Source organism: Solea solea, chromosome 13 (assembly GCF_958295425.1).
Source record: "Solea solea chromosome 13, fSolSol10.1, whole genome shotgun sequence".
Lineage (NCBI taxonomy): Eukaryota > Metazoa > Chordata > Actinopteri > Pleuronectiformes > Soleidae > Solea > Solea solea.
The window spans coordinates 24,504,741-24,527,661 of NC_081146.1; the positions used below are offsets into that span (position 1 = coordinate 24,504,741).

The window sequence follows — 22,921 nt, forward strand, 5'->3', positions numbered from 1 at the left end:
TTTGCTTTAATTGTATATAATTTCATACAATTTTATTTTGATTACTACTTTATTTTACGTTTCATACATTTTGCCTATTTATAATTATTACATTACATTAAGCTGCCTTTACTTTAATGTGTGTTTACTTCATTTAACACTAATGTTACCTGGAGTCAACGACTACATAACAGAGTTCATTTTACATATGAATCTGACGCACAACATATTTGTGCTGACGCACAACATATTTGTGCTGACGCATTTATTTCAAAGGTATAACTGTGGTTCCCAAAGACTGGGTTGGGACCCACAGATGGGTCACAGGTGATTTTTTTTGGGGTCCCCAAACAAATTTGCTGAATCTTCCGAACTATTACTCTTAGTTAAGATTTACTGTATGTGTACTGTACATATATATATATATATATATATATATATATATATTTTTTTTAAATAACACACAAAATTAAGTTGTTACCAAACGTGTCTTAGAAAGATAATTTTACCAATTGAAAAAAAGATAGTTTGGATTTTACAGTACTGTGCAGAAGTCTTAGGCCACCATTAGATTTGCTGTTTCAGCAATGCTATAACGACAATAGAGGATCATTATTTCTATTTCACTTTACTGGAACACATCCAGAAAATATGTATGCAGTTTTTTGTTGTTAAAAAAATAAATAACATCCTCTACAGGTGTCAAGTATTTAGCGTGATCTACCCTTACACAGCTCTGTTAATACTGGAGTGGAGCCTTAATTAATGTTACTAGTAAAGCCTGTGTTTGTCCTACTATTTCATTGACAGAAATATCTGCTGTAAAAAACGTCTATTACACGAGGTTTATTCAAGACATGCTTGAGCATTACATACACATGTTAATTGAGTTAAACTCATTGACAGCTCGCTAATATATAAGAGCAGCTTTAAGTCACATCACTTCATTCCAAACTCCAATGATCACAGAATTTGACAGACAGAAAAAAAACAACAGAGCGGGTGGTGCCTGAAACTTTTGCACAGTACTGTACATTTTTCTCTTTCTGAAATCCAGTCCAGTGATTTTAATCAGCATCAGACCAATACTGACACTAAGTATCGTATCAACTCATCCCAAGTAAAACCATCCGGTTTCATGTGATTCGGAGGTAAATATAACTCATACCCTTTAATTAACTTCTTATTAACTTCTTACTGACTCATTAACTCATCTGCGTGGGTTTATCTCTAAGTTTATCCTCCTGTTAGGAACTTCCTGTCTGTAGTTTGTCGACGGATCAATCTGAACTTTTTGTGATGGGTAGGTAATAACATTACAGTAAGAATCAGATCAGACACTCTGATGATTCAACTGATCCAGATTATGAATTTGGTGGCAATTTACATTTAGCTTGGGACGGCCCACTTAACTCGTTCAGGTGTGTGTATCTCAGAGACATCTTAATAGTTTTTTTTTATTAATATTTAACCTTTATTTTACCAGGATAATCCGACTGAAATTGAAAATCTCTTTTCCAAGGGCACCAGGATGAATGTTGTCATTTTTATGTCAGAAGGTAATGTCTATATGTACGTCAAGTCGGATCCGGTGGATCAACACGTTAACATTTCAGGTGCCGGTTTGTAAAACACAGGTGACAAAATGAATTCTTCACTACTTTCTAAGTAAGAAAATGCTTCTCTATCCCTGCAAAAGCTGAGATTTGTTTATTTATTTTTTAGGCCTAATACTCATTGATTAGTGATGCATCCCTGCATAAATCAGCATCTGTGCATGGTGTGTGGAGTACAATACCTCCTCCTGGTCCAACATGTAGATCTGATTCCCAGGGCTCACACGAACACGGGGGTTCCAGCGGTCTTGGGGTGGTTGGGGTGGCTGGGGTGGATGGTCGTGTGATGGTCGGTCGTAGATGGGGCGCTCGTGGAAGGAGCGGTTGTACACGGGACCGGGACGGTCGAAGGAAGGGCGGTCGAAGGAGGGACGGTCGATGGAGGGACGGTCGATGGAGGGACGGTCGATGGAAGGACGGTCGAAGGAAGGGCGGTCGAAGGGAGGACGGTCGATGGAAGGACGGTCGAAGGGAGGACGGTCGAAGGGAGGACGGTCGAATGGAGGACGGTCGACGGGAGGACGGTCGAAGGAAGGACGTTCGAAGGAAGGACGGTCGAAGGGAGGACGGTCGAAGGAAGGACGTTCGTAAGAAGGACGTTCGAAGGAAGGACGGTCGATGGAAGGACGGTCGTAGGAGGGACGGTTGTAGGCGGGACGCTCTTGGGCAGGGCGGTCGTAGGAGGGAGCGTGGACGGCGTGGGCGTGGGAGCGATGAAGGTGATGATGATAGGAGGGGGGGACGGCACACCTTGCATCTGGACAGGAGATAGGAAACAGATGAAGGAGGGGGGGGGGAGGAGGGAGGGAAGGAAGGAGGAAGGGGAAGGAAAGAGAAGGTCACTTAGGATCACCAGTGGGAGGGCAGAGCTGCTGTGACACGTCTGTCCTTGTAACATCAGGTGTTATGTCAGGTGTGATCACAGTGTGCACTGCTTGGAAGAGGTCATCACATGTTACTCATAATAAAAGTGTGTGAGTCAATGAGCCGAGAATGAGGGAAAGAACATGGGCTGGAATATCTGGGATTAAAATACACTCCAAAAAATGTCTTAATAACTGAGTTTTTCTGTCATCACACATAAGATATCAATTATTTACAAATGCAGGACATTAATAAATACATATTTTTATAAATAAATATATATATGTAAAAATATATATGTATATATATATACATATGTATATATATACATATATGTAATTATATATATTTATATATATGTATATATATACATATATGTATATATATATATATATATATATATATATATATATAGTAACATTCTAAGATGAAGTAAATCACAGGTTACATACTTGACAGTGACTCTGCAGAACACACTAAAAGTCTCACTTGAATTAGTTTTTTTTTCTTCTTAAAGTCATAGCTAAAAATGATAATAGTCTAAATGAAGATCCAGCTCCCCACCAAAATCTAATCATCCCCTCTCGGCCTGAGGCTGTGCCGTCCACCAAATCTGTTCGGAGGCTCCCGAGATACGCGGCTGACCGACAGACAGAGGAACTCGACGATAATCTGCCCGCTGGAGGTACAAATTATCTTTCACATTATCCCCCATTCAAAAGGAACATTTAAGTAGAAGTGTGGGTGGAAACATGAAAATGATACCCGACAGCTCGGTGCTTTAGATAATTAAAGAAATTGATCTCACAGTATTGGAGACATTAATATAGATTTTTTTTTTTTCTTTCACAGGCAGCTGTTTGACTTTGTCTTAAGTGAAAAATGACTGGCCGAGCATCTTTAGTAATTGAAGCACTGTCTTTTTTCTTTCTTTGCTGTTGTCCAAGTTCAGTGTACACGCACAGATTTTAAATTAAAGCTGGGGTGTGCAATTTTTTTTGATCAATAATTCCATAATAACCATTCAGCATAGTGTTAATCACATTCACACAGTCTCTGTTCCTTTTTAAAAGATATTCCATAGAAACACGACTAACTCGTTTACAGTTATCTCTCCTATTTAGAAAGCAAGTAACATAATCTGCAAGAACAATTTCAAGAAACGCTGTTGTATATATTCCACGCCTGTATGTGGCGCTGTAACGCCGCTGCAGAAGTACACCAAAAACAGAGATGACGACGTGAAGCATGTGCATAAAACCTTCCAGAGACGGAATCAACATCAAATTCAGGTCATTTTCTTCAACATTCATTGCAAACACAAGTTTTGTTCGTTCCCCTACAAGAATATTATTTATTATTTTATTCTCAAAGTTTTTATACCAAGTACCACAAGAGAAAATACTGAGTTCTTGAATTAACACCATTATCACCAACGTTAACACACACACACACACACACACACACACACAAGAGTCCTGGAAACTTCCTGGATAATCCCAAGAAGAAACATGGATGGATTTGTATCTGGCTAAATTATGGAGCAGTATCTGTAATCTAGGATTGTTCAAATTAAAAAAAGTAAATTACAGGAGGGTATTATGTGATATCTTGTCGAAAGTAGATTATAATTGAGATGGCTGTCTGTTTAAAAACACTTTCATAATGATGGATTAGCAGCTGAGAAAAGAAAAAAAAAAGAAGCTAATTAACAGGATGAAGCTTTTGACTCAGAGCAGTTCTGTTGCACAGTCATCGTCAGAAGCGACATGACACAATGTTTTTTTTTTTTTTAAATGTTGAGTTGATGAGGTTTCCAATCATGTGTAGGATTCTGCACACGCATACAGATTTATACGCTTTAGTGGGGACCAAAGTCTTTAAACACACCTACAAAAATCGACTGTTTTACTCCTCAGTTGTGATTTTTTTTCCAATGTTCTTAGCCACTAATTTCAAGCATACACTATATAGACAAAAGTATTTGGACGTCTGACCATTAGACCAACAGAGACATAAACAGTACTTTAATATGGAGTTGGTCCTTCTTTTGCAGCTACAACAGCTTCCACGCTTCTTGGAAGACGTTCCTCAAGAGTTTTGAAGTGTTTCTATGGTGAATTTGTGTCCATTCAGTCTGTAGGGCATTCACAAGGTCAGGCACTGATGTTGGACGAGAAGGTTCTGGCTCACAATCTCTGTTCCAGAGAGTTCATTGCAAAGGTGTTTGTTGGGGTTGAGGTCAGGGCTCTGTGTGGGCCAGTCAAGCTCTTCCACACCAAACCATGTCTTTATAGTCACGCTGGAAAAGAAAAGGGTCTTCCCCCAAACTGCTGCCACAAAGTTGGGAGTATAGCATTGTCCAAAATGTCTTGGTATGCTGAAAAGTTAAGCATACCAAGAAAAGTTGTCCTTCTCTGGAGATAAGAGGCCTAGAGCCCAAAGCCTAATTGAAACACCTGAATTTAAGAGTTTCTACGGTGAATTTGAGTCCATTCAGTCTGTAGAGCGTTGAGATTGAGGTCAGGTCAGTCAAGTTCTTCCACACCAAACTCAAAGTCAAACCCATGTCTTTATAGTCCTTGCTTTGTCATGTTAGAGAAGGGTCTTCCTCAAAAGCACAGCATTGTCCAAAACATCTTGGTATGCTGAAGCATTAAGATTCTCCATCATTGGAGATACAGTATGAGGCCCAGAGCCCAAAGCCTGTTCTCAGGTGAATACTGAACAGGTGTGGCCAAATACTTTTATCCATACGGTGTGAAAAAGAGGAATTCTGCATTTGCTCCACACGCTCTTTAAATCGATCGATCGACGATAAACTGTGTGAAGCACACGTGATAGGCGCTGAGTAAGTCCACCATGAGCACGCTGTTCATTATCACAAGTCTTCAGAGGGATCCAGCACCGTGTGGCACACAAAGCACCGACAGTATAAGCCCTTCAGTACCAAACTTTGCAACTGTGCAGAGCAAAGTCATGATGTTGAGATATTCACAGGGGGAATAGCAGCGTGAGTCATCCGCAACCCAATCTGTAGGCCTACCTCTCCACCCCCGAGGCTGCCTATTAAGAGCCTGTGAAGCGCAGTGGACAGAATTTCAATGAGCCGACTCATTCTTCTGTCTGTTCGCATACGTACAGGTTGGACAGGTGCGGCGCTACAGTGTATGTTGCATGAATATACTGTAGTGATTTGGCACAAGCAGAAATGCTGAGGCGCTCTCTTTTCACCCCCCCCCCCCTTCTCCTCCTCATCTTCCTCTTCTTCGCTCCGTCTTTCATTTGCTCTCAACAGTCTCTCTCTCTCTCTCCGTGGGCTATTTTTCCTTTTTCTGCCTTCCCTAGCAGTTTACAAAGAAGAGGACCACGCACCAATCGGATGACTGGTCAGCCTCGGTCAACGTTGTCATTATTGGACTCCGACAGGCCTAATGTTGATTTATACACATCGCTGAGCTCCAAAACAGTGCTAAAAATAAAGCTTGCAATAGCCCCGGGCCACCCAGGGCAGATAATGTACTCCCTGCAAGCGTGGCAGACCAAAGCAGGAAGACACCCCCCCCCACACACACACACACACACACACACGCACGCGCTGCACATGCTGCTACTGTAACCTCAGCTGCACTCGCATCGCACCACATAACACGTTAGAAATGTTGCAGAGAACGAACGGTATAGAGGTAAGTGAGAATAGATGCAGTGCCGCACGGGGTGAGTCAGAGTGGTGTGTACGTGCACTGTAGCTGCTGAGTCGGGGGGGGGGGTGGGGGGGTCACAGAGGCCCCACATGTATGAGGCATTTCACCCGACGAGCACTTCAGTCGTGCCCCTCAGTTCCAAAGAAGAGACTCCAGCTCATTAGACTCCAATGCAAAGTATTTCATTTATAATCAAAACAATAACGGAGGAGTTTTAGTTTAACGGCATAAAAAAAATCATGAGGCTTGTTGTCCGAGGAGAGTTTCGGCAGCAGAACACGTAACAAACAGCAGTGACTTTTATAAAGGGATACTTGAGTAAATAGTACAAGTATCTTACCACTTTTTATAATACTACTTAAAAGTCTTAAAGTATATGACATTACTTGTACTTAAGTATCTAATATGAAATGTTTTAGAAGTAAAAGAGTGAGGAGTTAAAATCGAGCAACGGTAGCTCAGTGATGGAGCGCGTCGTCTTTCAACTGCAAGGTCATGGGTTAGATTCCGGGCTTCGCTCGTCTACATGCCAATGTGTCCTTGGGCAAAACACTTAACTTCATGTTGCTCCTCGTGTGAATGCTGCACATTGTATGTGCTGTATGAATGGGTGAATGGGTGAAAGCTGTAGTGTAAAGCAGCTTTGAGAGTACAAAAGCTCCGTATAAATACAGACCATTTACCGTTTTATTTGGTAGTAACAAGTAACGAACACAGTTAGGGGGAAATGTATTGGAGTAAAAGTATGGAAGTTGTTAGAAACGTAAATTAAGTACAAACATATGAATTTTGTACTTAAGTGCAGTAAAAAAAAAAGAAAAGAATTTGTATTTTGTTGCTTTACAACACTGAGAGGGTTCACACAGTGGTGGGTTAGTGGCCAGCATTGTTGCCTCACAGCAAGAAGGCTGCCGGCTCGAATCCCAGTTCAGCCGAGGATCTTTTGTTTAATCTCAATCTTATCATTGAAATGCATCCTGGTTGTGACCACATGAAATCAGATCTCAATACTAAACGTGCACTAGAACGCGACTATAACGTGTTACTTGTTGTTCAGAATCAGCCGTTTATCGCGGACGACAGATCATGCTTACGTGATATTTACGTGATGCTCGTATTCCCGTAGCAGCTTCCGCATTAAAACCATGTGAAGCGAGCTCGACGGCGTTTGGAGGAATTGCGACGAAAAACGTCACTTCCACAGAAGCTCGGCTTCTCTGGTAGAAGTCAATGGAGCAGTGGGCGTGGACACTGGGCTTCCTGCTTGATAATTGCAGGAACTGTCTGAAAGGCGGAGCCAGTTTTTTGATTGACAGCTTTGCAGACGACCGCGGAGCCTTTCCTGCCTCAGTCCTGTGTGTCGACAAACAGCTGGTCGTTGTGTGTTATTTGCTCGTTGTGCGTTTGGGCAGGAATAGACTGACATTAGCTGCAGCACAATAAATAAATAAAAATGACCCACATGAACAAATCTGCCTTTTTCTACATTACAAGGTCATTTGCATTTACTTCTCTGTTCCACATCACACAATTAAATGTATATACAGTGTCTGTGGGGGGTTTACGGGCTTATCGATCAATACCAATTACTCAGCGATTACCTCACAGGGTGGTGAGGCCTCTGGCTCTCGAAACTCAATATGAATCACATGTAATGCGAGCCGTTCACCGCCCTATTCAACTAATCAATCAATTTTTTTTGCCCGTCAGATGAAGACAGCAACAGTGTTTGTTTTTTTTATGACAACATTTAAGACACAAACTCTTGCTCTTTCCTTCAATTAGTTTTTTTTTTGTTCTGCGACTTTTGTGTGTCAGTGACAGGCTGCCATCAGTTGAATTGCATGGGTGTAATTGCAGTTCCAGCAGATTATTTGATGTCACTGTAACGATCATCTGAAAACAGAGGCTTTTTTCTTGTTATTATTATTATTATTATTATTATTCTTATTATTATTATTAATAATAAAGACGTTCATTTTTTTTGACCGTTTCCGTCGTGTTATTTGAACCTGTGCTGTGCTATGAAACAACAGTAAAACAGCAGAATTAACAACGACAGCAAAAGACAGAACAGTTACCACACACGTTGTTGTTATTGTGATGAATACATTAATTATTGATTAACCCGTTAACAGCCATAAGCCTCGAAATGTCCTACTTATTTTAATAACATAAAAATGCCAGGAAAAATGTCCTCAGAATAAGACATTTTTCACAATTTTTCCAGAACAACTTGACTATGAATATCTGGCAGTTATTTGGAATTTATAGCAAGAAACAAATGGAATGGAAACTGGATACGGGCGTTTTTCCAACTCTCTCCTCTCTGCCGACAAAGATGCTGGTTCGCCGGCTTCCTGCAAAGGCGCAAGTGAAATTACCGTAATAACCACAATGTTGGCTTTCACGTGCAACTCCTCAGCTCTCAGAAACCGTTGGATTTTTTTTTCTGTTGCGTAATTACGGTAATGCGTAAATTGACAAATGTGTCATCAGCGACATCACTAGGTGTTAAAGGGTTGAATGTAGTAACTTTGTAGAAAAATTTGACTTTTCGTGCAAACACATTACGACATTCAAGAAGTATTTTGTGCCACTTATCCAAATTTGTGCAAAAAATTATCTTTTTGATTAAAATTGTAACGTGTGTGTGTATGTTATGTGTCTCAATACTGATTTGAACCCCTAGAAATTTGGTGAAATCACTGATATACACTGATTTAATCCACCCATTACTCTTACATCAGGTAGATTTATGTGTTTTTAAATGTCAACATGATGTGTAATACGACCAACAACCAACAATCCCCCGACTCTGTGCAGCACCCGATCACACACCATGAGACGACAGCTGCTGCCTTTTCTTTTCTCATAATGACATCGGTAATGAAACGGTGTTAAAGTGTATTGGTCGTGTCACGGCCGACAGCTGATCCACTCGAAAAGGTCAGCATCGGTGCCGAGGCCAAATTAAACTTGGATTGCTGTGTCCCTGCCTTTTCCGCCTTGTTGTTTTGGTTTTTACCTCATTAATTAACCTCCCATTAATCTTGTGTCCGGCAGCCGCAGCAGGCAGCTGCTTTTATCCGGAAAAAGAAGAAGAAGGAGGAGGAGGAGGAGAGAAAAAGGAAAAGAGACAAGGTTCTTCCTTTCTCAGACACCAGACTGTAAACAAACTGACTCTGTCTGGAGCAAACAAAACAGAGGCTAAAAACAATGCTAACGCTGCTCCGTGTTGGTGGTGTGTGTCATTAGGGCACCAATGTTTTTGTTTTAGCCAACTAAAATCCTATCACACGCTCTCCTTCCTATACATCCAGAGGTGGTCCTAGACTCTGCGGGGCCCCAGGGAAACTAATTGGTGACCTTCACCATCCCATAATCACCTGTAAAATGTAAACGCCTCATGAAAAATGCAATCAGTGCACATCAAAGGTCCTGAACTTTCATTTTTAAAGATAAATAACTTTAACCTACACACACACACACACAGTGGTGTTCTTGAATGACACTTCTTCTCAAGTCACTCCAGCGGGTTTTAACAGAGAAGGGCTCATTACTGCCACTCGCAGGTCAGTCGAGGACATGGCTCATGTTGGTCAGCAAGTGCACTTCCTGTTTTATTTTGGACTCATCTTTTCCTTCTGTTTTCAGATCCTGACTTCCTCCCTGAGATTGCTAACCCCGCCTCTTCCCTTGCCTCGTGTCAGTGAGGACCGCCTCTTTGTGAATTTCAGCTGCTGCTTGGTGAAAGTGTTGTGGGTGGGATATTTGAAAAAGTTTCTTTCAGATAGAGTTACTGTCAGGGATGTTTAAACCTGTTTAATCCCAGGTTTAAACATTGTTAATAAAGTGTTGAACTGGAATTCTTTCCCGAGTAAAATACACACAGGTTTTTAATTTTACTTCTACTCTGAGCGGCATCAGTGGGAACAAGAACTGGGTTAACACGATCACTACTACTTCTTCTTCTTCTTCTTCTTCTTCTTCTTCTTCTTCTTCTTCTTCTTCTTCTTCTTCTTCGTTGTCTGCTCTATTTGTGCCAGTGATGCATCTTTTCTGGCACAACGCTACAACAAAAAGTCATCTTGCACAATGTTGCACAATTTAACCTATTTAAATTATATTGTACAGGAGTTTTCTGCCCCTTCTTTTTCTCCTAAGCAGCTTCAGTCAGAACTGCACCTCCCTCCGCTCTGCTTTACCTCCTTTTCCGAGCTCTGAAACTGTTGATTTATTGTGAAATTAATACGTTTTTATACTCATAAAGCAATAACTCTGAAAGTCCCAATCTACCTCATCACAATAATTTCAGTCCAAGTCCAATTTCTGCAGTAATCACTTAACCTTGGACATCCCAAATGTGCCAATTTAGGTAGAACTGGTTTTTTGTATCATGTGGTCCATTTAAATAAAGTTTAAATGTTTAAAAGTTGAAAGTTTTAGTATCTGAAGTGTGTTTTATGGACTTGTCTCCGTTTCTTATTTGTGTTTTATAAATGTTCTCTTTGAAAAGTGATGTTGATCTAAAGGAGATCAGCATCCCTGTCCAACTGAATAAATAAATAAAACAATTATGAGCTCTAGTGTGTGTGTGTGTGTGTGTGTGTGTGTGTGTGTGTGTGTGTCTTAAAATAAATATACAAAGATTTATTTATTTTTTTAAATGTATTTCTGATTTTGCTTTCCTTTAATTAGGTTTCTCTATTTTTGTTTGGGGACTTTTTGTGCCTGTGACAGGCTGCTGCCATGAGTCCAACTGCAGCCGTGTAATTGCAGTTCCAGCTGATTATTTAACGTCGCTGTAACAATCGTCTGAATACGAGGGCAAGTTTGTTTGTTTGTGTTTTTCTAAAGACATTCATTCGATGCCCAAACACTTATTTTGGACCGTCTTCGCGGTGTTGTTTGCACTCGCCTCAGACGTCCTTGTGTTATGAAACAACAGCAAAGCAGAAATTATAAACAGAACAATTATCACAGAGGCTGTTTCTGTGTAAAAATGTATTCTTAATTTGAAAAATATCAATATTTATATGTATATGCACAAAAGTCTTGGTCCACCATTAGATTTGCTGTTTTATTAAAGCCATTATGATCATAGAGTGCAATTATTTCTCAGTCACTTTATTGCAGGGGTGTCCAATTCAAATGACGTGTGGGACAATGAGCATCTAGTCTGGTCAAAAGGGAACTAAAGATTATAACACAATATTTCACAATGATATCGATGATAAATTGATGATATTTCACTGAATTTCAAAGTAAAAGTGTTTTGTTTTGACATGGATGATGTATACTTCACAATAAAGCGTATTTATGATGCAGAATCTGTTACTGGCAAAAGAAAATCTAAAAATGAAACAACCTTGTATATAGAATTGAAATGTAATACATATAATAACGCAACAAATATAACTGAATGTATTATTATAATTGTTATAAAAGTATTGTTAACAAACACATTTCAGCGCCACACAAGGAAGAAGATGGTGAGGGCCATGTTTTTATAATAACATGACATTGAAGTGACGCATGTTATCAACCGTGGGACATTTTTGTTCTGTTCATATGGCAAGAATGTGTATTTTTATTTGATCTTGGTATTTCCAGCTCCGCTCCTACAGTCAGGCTAAAATACGCTGTGTACAAAGTAAGTCTTACACTCGTGTCGTTAAGGGCAAAAACTGTCCCATTGAAACTGGAATCACTTTTCATCTTATCTCACTTCCATTAAAGCATAATACGTGCATTTTATTATATCTGGGTGTCAATCTGGGCTTTTGCATCGGAAGTTACAATTTTTACTACTCTCCACCAGATGGCGTGGTTTTTGGCCATATTCGGCATATGGAGAAAAAACATGCTATTTCCACTAGATGGCACTGTCACAAGTGTTGCTGCTAATCATTGACATATAACAGACTGGAATGATTCAACACAAATACATTTGTATACATGTTTCATTACACATGTACTACACATTTTTTCAGTTTAATGACTAAAGACTGAATTGGTCACACATATTGACCTATTCAGTCTTTCTGATCAGCCGTAAATGCGCAGGGTGAGGCAGAAAGTACCGTGCTGCACTGATAGGGGGCAGTGCTGAGCCCCATAGGCACAATGGGTATGAGGTGCACGACGCTGCTTCGCTCTTCTTCTATGCAGCGACGTGCACCTGTTGACAGAGTGACGGAGACATTCTTGGAGAAGGATTAGGATTTACAATATATATACATATAAAAGTAATCGACATTTAAAAAAAATCTAATTTGACCTTATATCAATAAATATTATTTTGTTTTTCTTGCTATCGTGTTGTTGAACAGTATGGAATAGATTAAAGCACAATTAAAACAACTAAATGTTTCAGTTAAGGTGAAAATTTAACACAAAGAATAGACATAAAGGCTATAGTGCTTTATGTGTGTGTGTGTGCGTTTGTGAAAGAAATGTTTTTCACAAAAAGCGTCAAAAACCCAGTCACCAGCTTTAAACCTGTTTTTAATTTCACCTACTGCACTGAAGCCACTTCAGCCATTAGAATAGTGGGGAGATGATAACACAGGGATAAAAGTGTGTGTGTGTGTGTGTGTGTGTGTGCTGCATGTACATGTGTGCATGTGTGAGAGAGCATAAAAGAGTGGGAGAGATGGAGAGAGAGACACAGAGAGACAGAGAGAGAGAGAGAGAGTATTCTCACCTATCAGATCATTCACCCAGCCCTCACGCGGCGCGTCCCGGGCTCCCCATTGCTCACCCAAAGCGTCCACACGGCGTCACTGTTGCTGCGCTGCTAGCGCCTTGAATCCGCCCCCAACTCCACCACACAGGAAACAAGGTTACTGCCCAAGAGATGTCACTTCCGAAACACCCACTCCCGCTCGTTTGCTCGCGCTCGCTCCCTCACGCCCCCAGCCTATTGCCATGACAACCGAGAAAAGAATAGAATATAAGTGAGTGTTAAAGAGACAGAGAGATCAGAGAGACGGGGGGAGAGGGAGGGATGGAGAGAGAGCAACAGAGAGGGGTGGACGGACGGAGGGATAGAAAGAAAGAAAGAAAGAAAGAAAGAGAAAAAAGGGGGGGAATAGTGAAGAGGATGACAGGGAGAGAATGGACAGAGAGGGAGGGGGTGAATGAGTGGGCGGGGAGAGGATGCATGACAGGAGAGGATGAGAGATTGAGAGAAAGAGAGAGAGAGAGGAGGCATGTGGTGGGATGTGATTGGGGGAAAGGGAAGAGGAGAGAGAGAGAGAGAGAGAGGTGCAGATGCTGTGGATGCCGTGGAGATGGAGAGAGAGAAATGAAGTGATGAGAGAGGCAGAGAGAGAGAGAGAGAGGGAAAGAGGGAAGGGAGGAAGGAAGGAAGGAAGGAGGACACTTTTTTGGGAATAGGGAGCCCACATCTTGTTCCCATAGCAACACAGCCATCCATGAAATACTGACTTGTACCTCCCTCTCACTCTCTTACTCTCTGTTTCTGCCTCTCCATCCCTCCCCCTTTCCCTTTCTCTTTCCATCTCTTAACTAAACACACACACATATATATATCATGAGTGTAAGTTGGCGCTGAGTGCAGTAATCCAAGCTCTGCAACCGTGTCAAACACATCATAATGTAATCCGTGTTTACTATGTAGTGTATTGACTCATAAGAAATAATCTGAACTATGACACCAACAGTAAATTCATCATGGTTTGGTCCTGACTTTCCAGACTAGGCCCAAAACTGTAAATTGAGAGTTTCCGTCCACTGTAGTCCCTCCTCCTCCTCCTCCCTCTCCTCCTCCCCATACTGACCGTGAAATTATATCTCCCCCTGACATGACACAAAGTTTGAGTGAGATGTGGCCTGACCAAGATTGAAGGCAGAAGAGATTAGGCATGTTTTAAATGCCTAATCCCAACGCTCAAAAACACGCGCGACTCGGCGGAGTTCGGCTGACTCCGTGAACTCCGAGTGAAGTACAGTACGTGCGACTTTATGAAAGTCCTGGGACTTTGCTGCTCGACAGTTCGACACATACAAGCATTTAATATAAACTGATGGTCTGGGTTCGGATCCCAGGTTCTCTCCAGTTTCCTCCCACATTCCAAAAACATGCAGAGGTGAACTGGTCACTTCCTAAAGACTGCGTGTGAGTGTGAGGGTGAATGGTTGCTGCCGTCTCTGTACTGTTGGCCCCGCGACTGTTGGCCACCTTTTGCCATATGTCGGCTGGGACTGACTCCAGCTCCCTGTGACCCTCGTGTGGAGGAATATGGAAGAATGAATGATGCCTACAGAAGTGAGGAACAAAATCTGTTGCATCCGGATTTTTGCAGCTTGAAGGACAAGGTGGAACATCCTCACCTCTGCATCACCCCTCATTGAGCTCCACTGGCTACCGTTAGCTGCCCGCACCAAATTCAAATCACTGATGCTAGCCTACAAAGTGCTTCATGGTTCTGCTCCCACTTAAATGCTCTCCTAAAGGCTCATGTTACCGCTCAACCACTCCGTTCATCAAAGCACTGTCGTCCGGTGGTGCCAACACCCCGCACAAGACGATCCAGACTCTGTTCATGTGTCGTTCCAACCTACCGAGCGCTACCAGAACAGCGGCGTCCCTGTCTATCTCCAAGAAGCAGGTGAAGACCCAGCTCTTCCAAGAGCATCTTCTGTCCTAGCACTTACCCTAACCCAGCCTTTTTCAAACTGGGGGGCGGGCCCCACTGGGGGGGGGGTGGAGACTCTCCAGGGGGGGCGTGAGTTCTTTTATTTCATTTTAAGTCCTAACTAAAGTTTAGCAGGTGGAACTTTTGGTCTTACTGTAAGCTGGACTTATTTAAGTGACGTACCACAACAAAACCTACACTGGTGACAAGGTTTGGATAATAGAGAAGTTTCTGTGGGGCAAAAAGAAAACTGTGCAACTAACAACAAACGACCAAAACCCAAGACCAGAAAATGCCACCAAAGACCTCTCTGTGAGTTGTGTCTCAAAACATTGGCGGGGACAGCATTTGTATTGTTAAAACAAAACAATTAATTGCACAGCAAATGATTGATATTAAGTATATAAGTATTCTTTGTTATCCAAATGTATTTATTATTTAAAAAATTACGCCATTATAGTTATAATTGCACATTTCATATTTTTATTTGAAAATTGCTTTCCCACAAAGCAATATTGAGGTTATTTGTATCGCTAAAGCAAAAATGTTGCGGGGCCCCCTGGAAATTCCTTCCTCCAAAGGGGGGCCCAACAGAAAAAGTTTGGGAACCACCTCGGCACCCTCACCCTCTATCAGTCCACTGTTCCTATCGAGTGGAGCTTATTCCTCTCTTATAAGTCGCTATGGATAAAAGTGTGTGCTAAATGCTTAAATGTTCAATGACTGACCCACATCTGTGTGTTTTGCGACACTTTTGGTTGCGATCTTTGATGAGATTCACAGGGAGGAGGTGGTTTCAGCTGCTGTTCAACGACCCAACAACTAGAAGCATTAGGTTTAAAGTGACACCAGTCCAAATGAGGGACCAAAAAAAATCAATCGCTGGCTAAATTTAAGATCAATCTTATTTTGGTTCCGTACATCGTACAGATACATGGCGTTTCCATTTTCTGTAGCTACCCTTCCCCGATTCTGGTGTACCAAGCACTTTGGTCCAGTTATCATTGATTCATTGAAAGGTTTTTCCTCTCATGATAAACAGCCATATGCCAAATGTCCATGTCCTTCATGGTCTCTCTTAGTTTTGCCTTCGTCATCTGTACGGTCTAAATAGATGAGCTACGATGTGTCGAGCTGACACGATGTCGCCTTGTCTACGTGGGCGACGCAGCTGCGTAAACACCTACAGAATTTATTTATACGACTGGCGATCACAGCACCCCCGCGCGACCCTCATGTGAACGATAAAGTGTTAGAAGACAGATGGATGGATACCGGAAAGCAGCGGAATGGAGCTTTGCGCCCATATACTCGTCATTACGGTAGAACCTCCGGATTTCCGCAAACGCTACGAGCGTCCAATCACAGACGAGATTCACCAGCGCGTCACACGCTTCTCAGTACCGTAACTCCTTAACGGTTGAATATGGAAAGTCATTGAAGGGTTAACAACACACAAACCATTCATACTTTTTAAATTAGGTGAAAATAGAAGACTCTGAGTGAAGTGAAGAGCCGTAAGAGTGGATTGAGTGAGATATGTGTTCTCACAGCTGTGGATTACGTTCTAGTTGCAGCAGCAGCAGCTGTTGTTATTATTATTATTAATAATATGAGATGAACTTTTTGGTAATGTCTCCTAGAATAACGGGGAAACTCGTGTTTGAGCAGATTCCTGCGCTATGAATGTCTCCTCCATATGTTAGCTGACCCCGCAGATGAGGAACCTCAACAATCTGTGTGTGTGTGTGTGTGAGTGTAAATGGGGAGGGATGAGTCAACGCTGCCATCGTCCCGCCGTGAATTTCGACGCTCAACTTTCTGCACCGGCTCATGCCAAGCTCTTCTCAACGCCGCCGCCCCCTCCCTGTTCACATCCATCTCTTGCCCCCTCCTCCTGCCCATCTGTTTCTCGGCTCCTCTCCTCTCTGGCTCCCTCTCTGGCTTCTTTGTTTCCTGTCGACTGTGGCCTTGTGATTTTTTTTTACCCTACTTTAAATCTTTCATCTCCGTCTCTGTGCTCCATCATCCCTGCCTGTTGTCACTCTTCCACCTTTTTATGCTCTGTCTGGGATTAAAAGACACTTAATTATGCGTCTTTTTTTCTTACATTCACCTCGCTCCCGTTGCCTCTCTCACTCCTCCGTCGTCTCTCACACTCAGTTGGTCTATTTTTATTTCTACATCTCTGTGATGTTTCCTCTGCCTCTCCAAACTCCACACACACACACTCACACACGTACCTGACGTTCACTCGGATCTCGTCTTACAGGAGGTCCGCGGTGTTTTAATCCGCCTGCTTAATTCAAAGTCTAGTTAAAATATTCCACTCAGATTAGCATAATTTACGTGGGATACACTGAGGTAGTAGAGGTCAACGGATACAGGTTTATCTATGAAGCCGGAAATTGATGCTTAATTTTATTGGTTCATATTAGGGCTGCAACTAATGATTATTTTCTCGATGAATGGAGTCGTCGAAAATGACGGAAAATGTTGCAAAATGTTAATCTGTGTTCCTCAAACCTGGAAATGATGTTGTGTTTTGACCACAAATCAACATTTAGCAATGAAACCAGAAAATATTCACATTTAAGAAGCTGAATAATCTGAAAAACTTGATTTAAATCTTTAAAAAAAAAACACTAATAAAGGAATGGTTTCAGACCGAGTATTAAGTTCATATTACTTGTGTTTAATGACAACAAACACAGATTGACAACAAGACATTTTATCTGCCTTGCAGTGCAATTATGTATATATGTAAATATATATATATGTGTATATATATATATATATATATATATATATATATATATATGTATATGTATATATGTACATATACATATAATGTATAAACAAAGTATGAGATCCATGAAACAGGTCATTAAAAACAAAGAAAATACACTTTTGGGAGAAGTTTCAGTGATTTAACAACATTATCAAGGTTCTGAGAAGAAAAAAACACTTAACTTTGTCATTGTTGATTATTAAAAACTGATAACTGTAAGGATCAATACATCTTACTAATACTAAAAATGAAAAACACATGGAGGAATAAATACCAATGACTCTACTTTAGCGTTTGGGACTTTGCTGTTTCTGATGCCTCCATCGGTCACTTGCATTAATCTGAATGCAAACACAAATAAAAACATCAAATGTTTGATTTAACTGCTGCTGCAAATAAAACCAATAATCAGAGGTTAAACGAGGTTGTTGCGCTTTAATTTCCACGGTGAGGAGGAGTTCCCTGAAGACCCGCGTGAATGGGACAAACTGAATTCAGATGAATGACAGGAACAGCTTGAGGCCATTCAGGCCCACAGCCACGTCGGGTTTGGCCTGTTATAGCTGCACACTCGCCTTTTCTCACCAGCTCCCTCTCTGCCGCTCTCTCAGTCTCCCACTCGCTTTTCACTCACTCCCACAAACTCGCTCTCCATCACACTCGCTCCCTCATTTCTCTGCCCACATCCCTGCACTCACCTCATGTCTTTTAACTCTTTTAACACCAAAACCTCCTCTTTTTTTTTTGTTTCTTTCGATTTTTGGGAATTTCCTTGCACGTCTTGCACTTCCAAGGAATCGACAGTATTTGTCTTTATTTGTCCAAAAAAAAAAGAATGGATGGAAATACAAATAATGTAGGAGGTAAAATTCATGAATACAAAACAAGCGTCAGAGAGCGGCGCGAGGTCACGGTGACCAGGTTTGTGAGACTTCAGAGTGTCCAGGCTGATTTTGTAGCTGTTCAAACGCCTACGCTGCACAACACGCTGCCGAGCCGCTCACGCCAAGTCTCTGCTGTGATAAAGGCCTCATTCACACAGATTTTCCTTTATTTATTTTTTTTTTATCTGGAAGAGTTGAAAATTACCATTCAACAATGGGTGAAATCTTACTTGAGAAATTCATTTCCACAAAAGCAGTATTGGATTGAAACTACACTCACTCTCTCACCCTCTCCACCCATAACTCCCCCGGTCTGACATCCTCTTTTTATTTCCTCTCACTGACTTTCAATCTGTCCAGGTTGTTCAGTGAGGGCCCTTTTCACTCAGCGTATGAATAAATAAATAAACAAACAACACGATATGTGCATGTGTGTATGTGTTCCCTCTGAACTTTTCTGGCATTAAAAACTGTCCTCACGGAGACCAAAACCTGGTCCTAATGATGCAGAACTTAGAGTTAGATAAATGGTATTTATCTAAAACGTATTAAAAGTTGATAAATCAATTTTGGGAAAACGAAGGCCCTTAAAAAGTATTAAAAAGCCTTAATCGCATTTTCATGAGGTATTATTTCATGAGCTCCTCCTGGTGTGAAATAATATCCGAAATCGCACAAAATAAACTCCAAAATCGTCAGACATGGGAAAATGGAAGTTTGCAGACTCCTGGTTGGAGACCCCTGAATTTCAGCATTGGCTGAAGCCTGTTGCTGAGCTTTTTGTCTATATTGCAGAAAGAAGATAAGTGAAGTCTCGATGGGTATCAACGCTGTTAAGTCTCATATGCACGGCAGCAGCCACAGGAGAGAGCGGAAGCAGCTGTCTATCGCTACTTTAACCCTTACCCTTACCTTAACCATCACAACAAGACCTTCTCAACATACTTAAGACCTAATCGCCACATATTTAACTTACAAAACAGCTTTAGATTGCAAGCAATCTATAGAGCACAACCATACAAAGGAACTCATAAGCTGGGTAAAGGTACAGAATGCTAACTAATAACCCTTTGAGGCTATACACGTCCTCACTAACTATGTTGTCCAAGAAAGCCAGTTGTGGCTGTGAAGGTGACATCCAGAGAAAATAGGGATGAATGAATTAAGAGGGTTATGTGTTCATGTGACCTTATAATGAGTGAAATCATACGGCGGCAGAACTTTGGACTGGTAAACTGCTGCATGTTTACTATCGATCTCCACACACACACACACACACACACTTGTGTGTCCCAACACAATCCACACAACAAAGTCTTGTTTCATGTTCCATGGCCTATTGTACAGATGAATAATCTGGTTTAAGATGATTTATTAACTAAATTCCTCCTTGTAACTTGTCAACTGTGTCCTAGCACTAACGCTAACACCTGAAGAGTAGTAGAGAGATAAATCTGTTGCACACACACACAATACTGAGGCCACATCGCCACGGAAACAGCAAAAAAACCCGAAAAACGATCTTTTATCTTTGCCGTTTTCAAAAACATCCCCGTAAAGACATAGGCATCGTTTCAGGAAACATCTCCGCCCACAAACGACGCAAAGCGCTGTAGCTCATATGTTTGCTTAGGTTTACGGTTCGTGCCGTTTCTGTGACCGTGTTTAGCGACTTCATGAGTCCACTTCCTACGTCTGAACTGAACCACAGCTGTGTTCCATGCCCTGACCCCTCCTGCGTGTTTTTGTTTCTCTCCTCAGTGCCGCCAACGTTGATTGAAAGCGGGTCGGAGCAAAGCTGTTCCCTAAGAGATAAAAAGAACAATTATAGTCATGTGTCCTCAATCCAGAGATAGACTAGGAACTGTGTCATTGTCTTTTTTATTACCCTAAAGGGCCGTCGCTGAAACGTCTTACTCATAACACACCTTAGCACTGTCTGACAAAACAGCTGATGGGCAGACAAGAGAAGCCGGGAGTTACGAGACGAGTCTGAGGAAAACGGACGTCGCTCACAAAGCTTTATGAAAAAGTCAGAGTTAAACTGTAAAACTTAACACAAGCGTGTGTTCTTTTTCCACAGAAAATGCATAATCTATCTGCCACTTCCCAAACTTTCTGTATGGGGACACACTTTTTAAAGAAATCATGACAAGAGCAAATGTGTGCGTAATGTAGCGACTCATTTACAGCCATTTCCGTCACACGTAATATCATCTTTGAATCAGTAAACGTGTGATGAGTTAAATCTTCATTTAATGTATGTTATTCAACACAAACACATACATTTGGGAACCGAAAAAAGAATCTCCCGTAACCCATGTGTGGGTTTCGAACCACTCATTGGGAATTCACATTTGTAACTACATCGTGTTGTGTCTGACTTTCATGTGAATGTGACCGTTCTCTTTCATAAGTTTAATAAATAAATGATGATTTACAGCAGACATGTCAAAGGTGTGGGTCTCTATATAAAGCGAAAAGCAGCTTAACAATGTGCAGACTAGCTCTTGGTAAATCTAGTCTGAATCCATGATTTGCATGAATTTGTTTCCATCACTTCGTCTTCTTCTGCTCGCTGAAAACAGCCAGTGAGGAGGCGAGTTATCTGACATGTTGCCCGATTTATGTGTTGTCTAGACCCATGGTTCTCAAGCTGTGGTACATATACCACAAGTGGTACGCAAGCTTCTTCTGGAAGAATCTGAAATAATCTTCTACTGTCTCTCGCTCTGTCTTAATCTAATTTCACTATAACAGTGTGTGAAGTATATGTGAGGAAGAGGCGGATGATGAAAGAGCAAATTATGTGATTGGGAATAAATCTGCCCTCCTGTGAAAAGACTGTAGCTGACTTTACTCGACCTATTTACACCACTGTATTTTAATGTTGGTGATAATGGTGTTACTTCAATATTTGAAGTTCAGTGGAACTTGGTATAGAAAGTTTGAGAACCACCGGTCTATTGAATATATATATATATATATATATATATATATATATATATATATATATATATATATATATATATATATATACATATATATATATATAAACAGCATTGTTTACTGCCAGAGGACATAACCTTGGTTGTGTGATGTCATTTACTGGAGCTCTATAGAAGTGGGAAATAGGTCAGAAATGGAAGCTATCGCAGCAAATTTGTAAGTGGAGTTTGGCCTCCCTCCACTTCTTTCAGCTTATTCCTGGTTGGGATGTTGTGGCATCGTAATCGGGGTATCCCAGCCGTCCCTTAGCTCAGCAGAATTCTCCAGTTCCTCATGGGAGACGGTGCACAGGGGTAATTTTTACCTCTTCACGGCAGATATAGGTATGTTATGCAAGTGAAATAAGTTGTACAACTGAAAAGCCTAAGTGGGTCATCCTGCCTCAAAGTTCCAACCTACAAAACACATTTCATTGTCGAGCCTGACCGTGAATCTATGTTTGTGACCAACACGGAGGCCCAGATTTGTTTTGTGTGGAACCTTTTACAACATATTTTGTTGTAAAAGACTCAAACACGTGCAGGCGCGAGCCTGGATTTTTAATTTCAGCTTGCGCTCTATTCATACTCACGGCACACAAATGGCAAACTCACAAAAGTGGTAGTTCAAAAACACTATCTCCAATGAGGAATAACACTATCAACTTCTTCTTTTGTCCCCTCCATAGTGTCCTCTTCTGTAACACCAACTGTCCTCATGTCCCCATAAAAAATGGTACCAGCTAACACTCCATAATCTAGCCCTCTACTGGAGATAGCGAGTCATAACAAGTCAGGTGATAACAAGTCTACAAGGCGAGTCAGTGAAAGGGTTAACCGACTGTTAGCTGTCACTTAAGTAAGTGGCTATTATTGTCATTAAAGGGGAGTTTTATGACATTAGCATTACGTTAGCATCGCATGACCTTAGCCCACAGTCCAAAAACATGCAATATGGGGATTAGGTCAACTGGACACTCTAAACTGACCATGTGAGCGTGAGAGTGGATGGTTGTTTGTCTCTGTGTCCCTGTGATGGGCTGGCAAACTGTCCAGCGCGTGACTCCGCCTTTTCCCCTACATGTATGTCAGCTGAGATGAGGCAACAGCGCCCCCCCTGCGACCCTCATGTGGAGGATTAAGTGGTAGATGAGTGAAAGAGGCAAATATTGCACCTGCGGTAAAATCGTAAAATGATTAAAAGCGACAAAGAATCTATTAAAAACCTGTGATTCAATGACTGTAAAACGAGGAATTAAAAACACGGAAACTGTGAAATACGCAGGACAAATTTGACCCAGTTCATTGAGACGGTTGTTAGATTTCCTCATTTTCTTCATCGCCTAAAGAAAGGTGATAATGTTACTGAACAGAACGTGTGGGGAGTCATTTAGGATGAGTGTTCCGATACAGATACCGATATCACAATC

The 22,921-nt window shown here is 41.4% G+C and overlaps 1 protein-coding gene across 9 annotated transcripts in view; it reads right to left on the reverse strand.

Annotated features, from left to right (window-relative positions):
- syngap1b (synaptic Ras GTPase activating protein 1b) overlaps positions 1-22,921 on the reverse strand; it is a 156,605-nt gene that overhangs the window by 109,475 nt on the left and 24,209 nt on the right. For 8 of the 9 annotated variants that reach the window (XM_058646989.1, XM_058646991.1, XM_058646986.1 and 5 more), the window contains exon 2: positions 1,778-2,352. The exons of the other annotated variant lie outside the window; for it this stretch is intronic. In XM_058646989.1, coding sequence (XP_058502972.1) covers positions 1,778-2,352 — 575 coding nt within the window. The remainder of the gene's footprint in view (positions 1-1,777; positions 2,353-22,921) is intronic. 9 annotated transcript variants of the gene reach the window in all.